Source organism: Microplitis demolitor, chromosome 10 (genome assembly GCF_026212275.2).
Source record: "Microplitis demolitor isolate Queensland-Clemson2020A chromosome 10, iyMicDemo2.1a, whole genome shotgun sequence".
NCBI lineage: Eukaryota > Metazoa > Arthropoda > Insecta > Hymenoptera > Braconidae > Microplitis > Microplitis demolitor.
Window position 1 is genome coordinate 10,997,450 of NC_068554.1, and position 13,115 is coordinate 11,010,564.

The window sequence follows — 13,115 nt, forward strand, 5'->3', positions numbered from 1 at the left end:
TTGGTACCGCTGTGTACTCTAGTATAAAGTTAATTTGGTATAATATACTGCTACCACTAAATCGCACGAGCATAAACCTCCACTTGCTACAACTCTCGATGCTACCAAGTACGTTGGCAACATACAATCGCTGACTCGAAATTATTGTAAACTTAAATAAGGCTAGACAAAAATTCAACTGGCATTATAAGCAAACTGCTCTCAATTAACTTGACTCATTTTAAAAAAAGTATAAAATACTAATGCATTAAATTATCGTTGTTTTAATAGATTAGTGACTATTTTTCATGATAGCAACAAATACACATGTAACATTTTATGTCCGACTTAATCACTGTATGCAAATACATAACATCAGTTCGATGTACAACTGTTCATAATTTGACATCTTTCTACATTACTAAGTCACCATCTTGTACTGCTACTATCAGCCATCTGTATTTAAAGGAAACAACATTAAATGCAACTGACTAAATACAAATCTGTCTCAAACATCCACTAGAAATAAATACAGTCATTATTAACATCATTTGACTCTTAACTATACCGGAAATAATATTCAATCGAAATACTTTTTGACTCGAAAGAACTGGTTGTTAGGACAAAAAGATGGCACCCTTTCCATTTAACCATGTTAAAAAATAGTGTTCGTTATTAGTCTTGGGTAGTTCGCGAGCGACCTAGGTCGGAAGAGCGCTCCTTTAGGTGAACTATGCGAACTAGTTCGTCGATGATCTCGCTCTTAGTTCTTTTTATATTTTTTTTAGCGTCGGTTTTACTAGACACTGACGCTATGTGACCAACCGAGTTATTTACTTTTTTTGTGCGCGCCTTGATATTGCGAGAGACTATTTTTATATATTAGATCATTACTCAACGAGACTAGCTGTTGACTAATTATTAATATAAATTTTTTATTTTTTCATTCTTATTTAAATAAAAAATTTTATGTTTCATAAATAAACAGAACCAGCATTAATCATAAATATATTTTTTTTTTCTATTTATTGTTTTTATTAAATTATTTAAAAAAAGAACTAATGAACTAAACGAACGAACTAGTTCGCCATTGGATTATGAACTAAATTGAGCGCTCTCAGTGGTGACCAATTAGGCCCAAGACTATTCGTTATTGATGCATTTGAAAACTAATTCACCACGTGGCGCTAGTAGTAGCTGATGACAGATCATATGGGTCAAACAAAATACGCGGTCACGAGATTCAATTTGAAAACATCACATGCATTGCAGTTTACTTAATAAAGCATATATATTTGAAATATGTTGTATTTAAAGTTGAAGATTAATTAAATTTATAGAAATAAATTTATTGCACATGCAACACATCGGGAAGAAAAGGGTATTTTAGAAAGTTATAATGCTATATTTAAAAATTTTTCTCAACTATTTTTTTAAATAGATTATTTATGTTATTAAAAAAAATATTCTTATGAGAATAATATTAAATTAAATATTTTTTAAACATCGTGATAATTTTTCAATACAAAATAATTTTTTCGAACGATTTTCAGCAATTCTTGAAAGCAAAAAATTTTTTTTTTAGGTTATACTGAAATTATTTTGTCGATACATATTTATTGTAAAAGTGTGTTTAACTTACCACGCACTATTTATATTTAATTATGAGGTCTAAAATTTCGACTCAGGTTAGTAAAATTAAAAACGAAAGTTACTATTAAAAGAAAAAACTATTAAATATTTCATTTTCTTATAAAAAAGTTTCTTATTCGTATGACCAGCTCCAATTAAATTAGATCTAAATTTTAATATACTCTTTAAATTGCAGTTAGAATTTTCAAAATTATAGTTAATTTGATGCGAATATATAATATACCCATATACATATACATACACCGAATAAAATATCTGCTTAAAAATAACTAAGAAAATATGTGGTGCCATATATAATATAAATTATATGCTACAATATAATTCATTTCATATAAAAATTTTATATTTTTTGAATATGAAAGGAAATATATTAATGCAATAAGTTATAAGATTAATGTAAATGTATGCATAGCTTAATACAAAAAGCATATGAGTTAAATATATGAAATATATATATTTACTACTGTATATTATTTTATATTAAATCGGCCAAAACCTCTGTATGATTTTTCATAATATACAATATAATATATCATATATTTTTTTGTTGCAAGCATATATGATTTTACATATTTCAACCATATATTGTTTTTTCATACGGGAAATATTATATTCCATCAACCTCAAATCGTACACAGAGTCTTGTGTAAACCGAGGGCTATTTTAAAAACTATCTATAAAAATTTAATTAAAAATTCTACACTGTGGCAATTTTATACAAAATCATTGACACCAAAATGAGTGTATAAATCTATAGGTATCTATTTTCACATCACCAATTTTTTAGAAGTTAAGAAAGTAGCCGGGGATAGGGCACAATATTATAAAATTGAACATATATAATACATATGTACTTACCACACCTAAAACTGCACCATTTTGATCAAGTAAAATTCTTTGATAACGAATTTGATCAGGTAAAAAATGCTTTTCACAAACTCGAAATCCACTTTTCAACTCAATATCATTTCGACGAATCGCAATTTGCCATTTTTTTCTCAAATCGAGATCTTTCGGTGCACTAAATAAATTTTTCTTTTCTCGATTCTTCCCGTGACCTGAATTACATCTACGAACCATACAATGAGACATTTTTAAAAATATATGTCTAAGAAAATTGGATAAAAATCTAAGCTTATAATGAAATTAATAAAGCTTTCAGCAAAGTTCAAGCACCTGTTCATCGGAAGGAACTGTTTAAATAAATGAATGCTAAAAATCCTCTGTACACTCAAATTCCTCATCAATGATACGGCTGAGGGCGGTGCTTACAATTTTTCCTTCACCCGATCTTCAAATCACCTTTGACTTTGAATAGGTGCAATAAATTATCCCTATGAAGTAGCTCATTGGTAAGATTAGGTATTCGGGGGTTAAAGTATCTGATTTTTTTTTTGCTTAGATTATACGAAACTTGATATTTGTTAACTTATAGAAAAGTTATATAAAATAATCTTCATGCATTAAAATACATGAACATTAAAAATTATTTTATTTATCATTATTCTCTAAGCATGAATAAGTAAAAATAAATGAATATTCACTAATTCCAAGTGCAAACCGAACCACTAATTTCCAAAAGTGGTTCGATTGACACTCAGAATTAGTGAGTATTACTTATTTCACTTATTCATGTTTAGAGAGTACAAGAAATAAATTGAAAAAAGTAATTTTGCGGAGTTAAAAAGAAATAAGTAAACAAATAATAAATTATAAACATTAAAATGTTTTTGATTTTCCTTTTAATATTGTATCTTTCAATATTAATGAATTTTATTTTCGTTCGTTTTTTAAAAAATTTTCTGAATAATATGTTGTGGTTTTACAGAAAGGATTTACAGAATTATTATTTATTCATCTCAATGTCGTTAATAGTTTCTAAAAATTGACAAAATATAATCTTTTCATTGTTTATTTTCATTTTATATTTTTTTTGATAAAAAAAAAAGAAAAAAAAATAGTTGATTGTATTGAGAATTGAACCCATACCAAAAATGTACAACGAAAAGTATATTTCGTTGTAGACGTTGCATATTAGAATGTTCGGGTTCTTTGAAGTTAAATATATAAAGTGTTCATGACATTAACTATGGTCCTCGGAGATCGCTAAATCTCAGTGGCTGTTATATCGATAAGTAATGTAGTTACTGAGGTAGCAAAGGTTGTTTAGGTATACGGGCCCGTCAAACTAAGTGTTAAAATAATAAAATAAAAATTTTAAGCATGTAACTGTGTACGTGTATTATAAGTTGAACAAGCTGACGCAGATATGTTCGCCATAGTCAAATGATGGGTAGTTTTCTGTAATGTCACAGTACTTACAATTATCTGTTGCAAAGTCAATCGTGAATTTATGCCATTGAACGCCTAATAGTATTTAGGATTAGAATTTTACGAGTTTAGAATGCTATTGTTTATTTTATGCGTAAAGGAAAATATAGTCGTGCGCAAATAAATTTTCTAAAATAATTTATAAGCCCCGGTATACTCAAATTTATATTTAATGACAATGGATTATAATTTACGATTTTATTCTTTTTTTTTTTTAATGATTTAAAAGCAATATACCTCCCTTATTTAGAACGAGTATCAAGCCAGAGAACCCAATAACCTCAATAAATAATAAGAAAATAAAGAAAAAAGTAATTTGTGAATGTTCATAATTTGAAAAATATTTAACTTACGCATTTTTTGTCTGTAAAGATATAAACGCTTACCCGTGAAAAATGAATCATACATGGCCAAATATGGCTCATATACGAAGCATGTATGGTCATACATGGGCATACAAACTTTTTTAATACAGATGTGCATGGCCATACATGGCCTTGTATGGTTCATGTATGACTGTATTAAAAAAGTTTGTATGCCCATGTATGGCCATATATGCTCCATGTATGGTCATGAATGGTCATGTATGATTAATTTTTCACGGATATATATATATATATATATATATATATATATATATGTATATATATATATACGAATTTAGCTAACTATTACAATTACTTATAAACAAGATGTTGTAATGTTAAAAAAATAGGAAATTTTTTTGATATCAGTAACAGCATATTGATGATTATATTTTGCTTTATCGAAAGTGATTGTATTCTTTGAACCTAACGTAGCACAACTAAACTTTATTGTAACTATCAGTCATATAGCCTAGTCGTCAAAGCGTTGGTCTCTCGTACGGAAGGTCCCGGGTTCGAATCCTACTAAAGCGGGTGCGGTCAATAATAAGTCTAGCGTTTTATTCTCTGAATTAAAAATTTGCATTTCGATTAGACATTCAATTGTTCGCATATCTGATAATCTCTGCGTCGCCAAAATAATTAAAAAAAAAAAAAAAACAAAAACAAAACAAAACTAAACTAAATTTTTTTTTTTTAATTTAGTTAAAATTTCTATACATAGTCATATCAAGTCATATATCGCCATGTCTGGCCAATTTTCATACATGGCTATGCATGGAGTATTCATACATGGCCATGTTTGATTCATTTTTCACTGGTAGTAATTTTTAATTTATGATGGTACATTTTACTTATGGAATGGTAACTTTTTACTTTTGTTAAAAATGAAAGCTATTGGATTCTATTGGTGGTTTCGAGTTACTTTCCACATAATAATTTTTTCTTACTTTTTTTCTTTCTATATAGTGCTCTGAAAAATCTACTATTTGGTTTTTTTTTATTTTGATCAATAGAACATTGGCTAGGAGATGTTTATAAGAATACTTCTTATCAGAATTAGTCAAATTTAACTTTAGGTTAAAACAATTCAATTTTAATACTATATAGATGTACATTCATCATTGAGTAAATCGTTTTATTTAAACAGGGTAGTTCTCTTTGCTAGTTTATTAATATAAAATAGTATTGCAAAACATGAAAAACAAAAAAAAAAACACTTAAAATATCAACTGATATTCAGAGACGTTTCATCAGATAGATCAATAACAATTACATCAATTGTCTATGTTAAAGCAATCCTAATTATAACAAAAAATAACTTTAATTTTTTTTAGTTTTTACCTTCATCCGATTTTATATAATTTTTCTCAATTATTCTTTAAATGGCTAATGTAAATATGATACTGAAAAAAGTAGACAATTGTTTGATTTTGTAAACAAATAACATCCCAGGTGTACTATTGGAATATAATTATTAACAATATGTACAGAAAGACTTCAAATGTCTTTATATACAATGTGTTTTTAGGTTACTTTCATGGACATTTATTAATTTAAAAATATTCCAAATTGTTGTTTGTTTGTTACTTTCCCTTTCACTATTTTAAATTTTATACCCGCCATTGGAATATCCCGCGCTTTTGAACTTATTTTTAACCCATATGAATAGCCATCAGTTACTACTTTCGCTGCCTATCGGATTAGTTCAAGCATGCGTCACTAAGAACTCAAAAGAGTGGGGGAGTTGGAGAGGGCTGCGTCAGACAATGACGTTAAGTTGATTGAAAGTTTCACTTCAAATTGTCGGCAAGTTTTTCTGGCAAGTTACATTCAGCTGACGGCAGTTGATTAGCATCAACTTGCACGCAAGTACTATCCAGCCAAGGCTTGCCAGAAACTTGTTGTTAAGTTAGCCGAAAATGTTTCACTGCAGAACTTGCTCAGCAATATCAGGGGGGTAGTATGCAGCATAGTAATGCATAAAATACCTAAATACATTCATTCTTGTTCATCATATACCGGCAACTAGAACGCATCGTACACGTGTCATAATTTTTCTAAACGTATATTAAGTAAGTTAAATTAAATTTAGACACTTAAGGTTGAAAAAAACCGTACTAATTTTTATTTGACTAATTAATAAAATTCTACTGTACATATAATGACTAAAAAATTATATGAGTATATAACATTGAAAGTAAATGCAATCATTTCCGCAACACGTATTAGTTAGCTCTTTAATTGGCGTTGGGATAACCTATCCAGCTAGACATGTATTTTATTTCATTTGTAAAACTAATTTTTTATAATAGAAATTGATTTTTTTTTCTTTATCAAAAAAGAAATATTAATAAAAATCGAAAAATTTGATGATGTTTTTCGAGTTGTTTTGTACTTTTATTTAATTTAAAAGAAGAAAAATCATTTTTAATAAAATGGCTTCCAATACGGTGCCTAAAGAACGTAATGCACTCATTTTAAACTCGCGTTTTAAACATTATGAAAAACTTCGTAAAATCGATAATGAAGATCAAGAAAATTCGTTAAATAATCACGAAAACCACTCTCATAATGAAGAATTCTACAATGAAGATTTTGAAGTTGTTAAACCCAAATCTATACGAAGGAAAGAAAAACAGATGGAAAAAACAAAAAATCGTTTCGATCGTGATAAATCTAGTTGTAATCATTTTAATCGTTTAGAACGTAATTTAAATGAAAGAAAAATAATTAAAGATCAATGTAAAAGTTTGGTTAGTGGAAAAAACGTTGAAAGATATCGCGATAATGTAAAAATATATGAAGATAAAGAAAATTGTGTTATTGTAGTTAAAAATAAAGATTTTGTTAAGTCAGTAAAATATATTCCTGCGCCTTTACCTTTAACGAATCCGTGGAATAAATCCGTGGAACAGTCACACAGACACGTTGATAGAATAGTTAAGTCATCGCAAAATACTGGAATACAAACTGAACGAGTACAGAATAACTTGGCAAGAATTCAGGGATCGATTACAAACCTTAAATGGCAACAATCAGAAGACAACACAGTACATACGCGCAATAGAAATAGTGAACACAGACTGCGAAAACATTGTAAGAAAATTATTTTTTAATTGTTATTGAGTAGGTACTAATTAATAAACTGAATAATGAAGCATTTTTTTGTTTTTACATATTTAGATAATAATGAACACAACAGATACGAAAGAAAATCTAAAAGACGAGAAAACACAGGACACCGTGCAAGAAAACATAAGCCTGAATCTGGAATACGAAAATTGGAATCCTTCGTGAAAAATGAACAGGTAATTATTTTTGTATTCACTTAACTAAAACATTAATAGTTACTTGATTTCATTGTAAGTCCCGTTGAATTACCATTGTCGGTAAAATACATATAGTCTGATATTTATTCTTCTAAATTCCTTATTATTTTCATAGATTTTTTGATTAATCGATAAACATAATTAAAATATTTTTTATTTATCCTTGTAGATTGAAAAAAATCATCCTGTTCCTGTTCCATCATACAAAATACCTTTCATTGGAGGATTCTATATGAATAATTTCAATGGTGTAAATTTAAATTCAACAACACGAAAAGAATATATAAAAAAACAGATGTAAGTTAACGCCATGATAAACATTAATTTAAATATGTTAATCATTAAGAACCTATAAAATTGATTAACTCAATTCAATTAGTTAATATGATTTATCTAACCGTTAATAATTAAATGATGATTTAGGAGGTCTCACTGATTTTCAATGACGAAATCTACCATCAAACTGAATAAACATTTAGTGAAATGAATTATTTTCAGTAATTGTTTGTGATTAACGAATTGATCATTTTTTTTTTGTTCATTTTATTTCATTAAATTTTATTTTTTTATTTTCTAGTGAATATTATTTTAGTGAAGAAAACCTACAACGTGATTTCTTTATGCGTCGGAAAATGAACTCTGAAGGATACCTTCCTATTGCTCTGATAGCTACGTTTAAACGTGTCCAGTCATTAACGACGGATTTAACATTAATTATCGATTCGATTATCGATTCTAAGCTACTGGAAATTAATCTACCCAACCAGGTAAATATTTTGTCCGATAAAAAATATTAGATTGAATGCGTTTATAAAAATGAAAATTACCAAAATGGTCCTTGTTAAAAAATTTCATATTGTGTTTTTTAATTTTAATCTATTTTCTATTATGGAAAAGAAATTAATTAAATATGGACAGATCATATTACGAATTCGTCTAAATATGTAGTTTTTAAAAGTTTTATTTTGCATTTGATTTGTGTTTTTTCTTCTATCGAATATAAAAGCTTTGGTTTTGAAATTCAAGAAAGTTTTATTTCTTGCCAATGACTTTTACAGCGGATAAAAACGAAATTTTAAACTTTTTTTTTTTTTTTTTTTCAATTCATTCAATTTCTGTTTTTGCTGTTAGTTCAGTCGGGATAAAAAGTTTGCTGGTCATAATTCCTGGCCAACTAATTTTTTCACAGAATGATTCCAAATATGTCTGATGTGCGACAACCGAAAAAATTCAACAAAAAAATGCATTGCAAATATGTTTTTTTATAACAAAATGGTCAAAATTTCGGTTGTACGCAGATATTTAACAAACTATAGAACATGGATAAAAAAAACCTTAATAAAATTTAAAGAAAAAAAATGAACAAAATGAGCCTCTATATATTTAATTTCCGACGAGCTATAATTTGTAAACTATTTAAATGTTAATTAATTTTCTTGTTAACTCGATGTTATTTTTTATACATCAACTATTCCGACGCTGAAACTGGCCGAAGCATGACGAAGCTACGCGTGCGCTCGTTCAGGAAATTAAAAATTTGAGAAATTACTATTTATTTTCTTGCTGAAAGATATTTGTATTTTATTTAACGAAAAAATTAAATAGTAATTAAGTTCATTTTTCTAAAATCTAACTATTGTATTTGTCTTCATGGTCGATTTTTCAAGGAATTATGTCACAACCTATTATAATTAGTTGAGTAGAGTTCAAAAATACCATTCGTTAAAAAATTTATATATATATATATTAAGGTGATTAATTTCCGCAAAAGTTTTTTATCTTTTAAGTGCCCAAGCAAAATTGCAATCTACATAAAAAAAAAAAAAATTCTCATGAAATATAGGCTCTTAATTCCAATGCTAAGTACTTTTCATTTGATTTCAAAGATTTCCCATTTAAAATACACGTAAATTAAGTTACTTTTTTTTAACTTTCTAATACTCAGCGACGTTTCATAATATTAACGCAGTTTTGGTCGTAAATTGTAGGGCATTTGGTGTACTTCAAAAGTACCCGTAGTTACTTAGCTTTTATTCCAGCTGTTTCACTTGTGTCCGTTGCGGAACTCATTTTTCCTATGAAATTGACCTTTATTGGCTTGCAGAACGCAAACTAATGAAAGTAAAATAAAAATGCTGGTAAAAATTTTATAGGAAATTTTATTCCCTTTAAAAAAAGTCCTAAGAGTCAAGTCGCTGAAGCCCATAGTTTCCAAGTTATAGTCATTTTAATAATTTGAAAAATATAATATGAAAAAAAAAAAAAATTACAATTGATATTTTATTTTTCAAATTATTAAAATGATTATAACTCGGAAACTATGGACTTTAGCGACTTGACTCTATAGTTAGACAATCGATTTTAATAAAAAATGAAATAAATTACGGAAAAGAACATTTATTTAATTTTTAATATTGTTAAATAGCATTTAAGATAAAAATTGATTCATTTAATTGTTTTTTATAAGTATAAAAATGGAATGACTATTTCATTTTTTCGTTAAATAAAATACAAATATTTTTCAGCAAGAAAATAAAAATTTTTCAAATTTTTTTTTTCTTTAAATGTTATTAAGGTTTTTTCTTATACATGTTCTATAGTTTGTTGAATATTTGCGTACAACCGGAATTTTGAACATTTTGTTATGAAAAAACATATTTACAATGCACTTTTTTGTTGGATTTTTTTCGGTTGTCGCGCTTTTAGCATATTTAGAATCATTCTGTGAAAAAATTAGTCGACCAGGAATTATGACTAGCATAGGTTACTTTTCAGACCTAACTCGATTGGACTATGTTAAAAATAATAATAAATTATTCAAATAAGGACCACTCTAGTAATTATACATCTAGCACATTCTCATTCATCATTTTGTGCTAATTATCAAAATGTACGTCCAAAATGTGCTATAGTAAATAGAAACGGATATTCGCGGATACCATGAGAATTTTTATAGTAAAAATTCGAAGAATGAGATCTGGTAATATATTCCGTTACAACTTATTTTTATTGATCATTAGATTATGAATAATATTATTAAACTAGCAATCAATCACAATTTATATATATATATATATATATATGTATACTCTATTTTTTATGATTACTAAATACCAAAATATATGTTAACTTTCTCAACTTCCTTTCATGGACGGCAAAAAGTTACAAAAATAACAAATTGCTGCGTCAAATGTCTATCGTAGAAATGTGCGAATATTCGAATTAACGAATTATTAGACACGAATTCGCATCGAATTCGAAGATTTTTGAATAATTCGTAAATAATCGAATAATTCGTAAATTTTCAAATTATTTGGAAGTTTATGATTTTTGGTTCATGACGTTATTTATTTTATTGTATTCATTATATCAGACATTAGTTTTAGAATCAAATAATTAAAAATTTCCAGATAAAAACTTATGATAAACTATTGTGGTTTCGTTTTTATTGCTTTATTTCAAAACTATGTCAAAAAGTACTCAAGAAAATAAAACTTTTGAAGCAAATTTAGAATTGTCTAACACTTCAATCTGAAGAGATGTTAACGATCTCTAGGGAGTCATTAAAGTTCGATGAAATTGATATTCATTATACTGTATACTATGTAAAAAATTTGTGGAGTAAACGCAGATTAAATAAAATCAGCTTCACTCCGAAATCACTCCGCTGAAAAGAAAAACTCCTTATTCACAGAAATCATTTCATTATGTAGAAAATTTGAAAATGACTTGGAAATTTTGAATTATTCTAAAGCTTCAGAATAAAAATAAACTATTCAAAGGATTCGAATTGTGCAACAAAGAAATAGTTTAAAAATGATTGAATAATTCCAAAAGTTACGAATTCTTCGAAAATTTACGAATTATTCAAATTTATCAAATAATTAGAAATTTACAAATAATTCGCATTTATCGAATCGTTTAAAAATTCAATTTGAACGCTATTCGAACACCTCTAGTATATGGTATAATCAAAATCTTAATGAAAATTTATGAAACACTTGAATAAGAAATTATTCTATTATCGATTCTTCTTCACATGGTATTTTTCAAGCCAGTAAAGTGTTCACTATTCATACAAATTTTATGTAACCAGTTGGGCCACGTCGTTCTGATGATTGCATAATTAATAATATTGAAATCAACTATCATCTCCAGCTGTTAAATAAATTCAGATTTTCAGCCTATGTGAACTTGAAAATTTTGTTCATCAATGATAATCATTAAAAAATCATAACGTATATCGTTCTAACATAATGAGATTATAGAATAAGAAAAAAAATGAGTAGGTTAATAATATCCATGAGTGGTAAAAATATCCATCATATTATATTGCACATGGAACATTCTATTTCTATTTTGTTTTGGCCTCAGATCTTTGATTTTTCTATCGGCAATAAGTATATAAATGTAAACAAAAGATTTTAAAAATAATTTAATACCTCTGACCTTTTTCTTATTTGAAAATTAATCTTTCGTTTCTTACGCCAACTTTCCCGACAATTTTTTCTCGTGAAGAGATCTATGCTGCCCAGGTTATAAGAGATGCAACTTTGCCATTTGTAGCACAATGTAATGTAGTCATTTTATAGAAATAATTTACTTATTTTTTTTTAAATAAAATGTATCCATTAATCATAAAGGTATCTGGCAGTAATCAATATTTAAAAAGGAATTATAATGCATAAATTCGTCGTTTACCATATATTTGTTTATATTTTCAATTTTGCCTCAAGAGTGACGTCACGCATGCTTGTAGTGCGTGAAGTAAAAGATTAAGAATTTAGAAAAATCAACAAATTACAGCACAAATCCATTTGATATGATTAATCTAACTTACTCCAAGTTATAAGTTTAAATATAAAAAAAAAAATATGTTATAGTCAAAAAAAGAAAAAAATCAAGAACTTTCGTAACTTGTCTTTGATTGCCACTTTGACTATTAATTTAATAATAATTAATAATTATATTATATTTTATTTTATTTCTAGGTAAGAACGGCAGTTGATCCATTAAAATGGCCTATTCCATTTGATCCAAAAAATCCTATATTTGACAATTATTTAATGCAAAAAGTTTCTCTATTGCAATTATACACACATACACCACAAGAAGAGTTTTGTCCTGTTGCCAAACCACTTTCAACTCTACCAACTCCTCCGCCAGTTAAAACTTATGATACAACACGATAAAAAAATCATATTTTTATTAAATAATGACGATGGTTTATTCAAAAACATCAACTGAGAGAAAAAAAAGACTTGACCCTCTACTTTATTTGTAAATAATTATGTACCTATAATATTTATGTACGTAATAATATTTATTTTGTCAATAGTTGAATTCCCACGGTAATGAATAATTTTCTTATGGATTTTATTTATACATACGTTTTTTAGATGTTCATTAAAAAATTTTATTTAAACTAGTTTGCTTAATATGAAAACAATAAATC

General features: G+C 27.1%; 1 protein-coding gene across 1 annotated transcript; it reads left to right on the forward strand.

Annotated features, from left to right (window-relative positions):
• Positions 1–6,127: 6,127 nt before the first annotated feature.
• LOC103569664 (uncharacterized) lies at positions 6,128–13,115 on the forward strand. The gene is made up of 5 exons (XM_008547059.3): positions 6,128–7,427; positions 7,515–7,639; positions 7,830–7,957; positions 8,238–8,427; positions 12,652–13,115. Exons 1-5 carry the CDS (start codon positions 6,767–6,769, stop codon positions 12,850–12,852), a joined length of 1,305 nt encoding a protein of 434 aa, XP_008545281.1. The 5' UTR covers positions 6,128–6,766; the 3' UTR covers positions 12,853–13,115.

Coding starts and splice junctions, on each gene's coding strand:
- LOC103569664 (XM_008547059.3), top strand. CDS start 6,767: ATGGCTTCCAATACGGTGCCTAAAGAACGTAATGCACTCATTTTAAAC. Junction 7,428..7,514: donor ACACAGACTGCGAAAACATT/GTAAGAAAATTA, acceptor TTACATATTTAG/ATAATAATGAACACAACAGA. Junction 7,958..8,237: donor GAATATATAAAAAAACAGAT/GTAAGTTAACGC, acceptor TTTATTTTCTAG/TGAATATTATTTTAGTGAAG.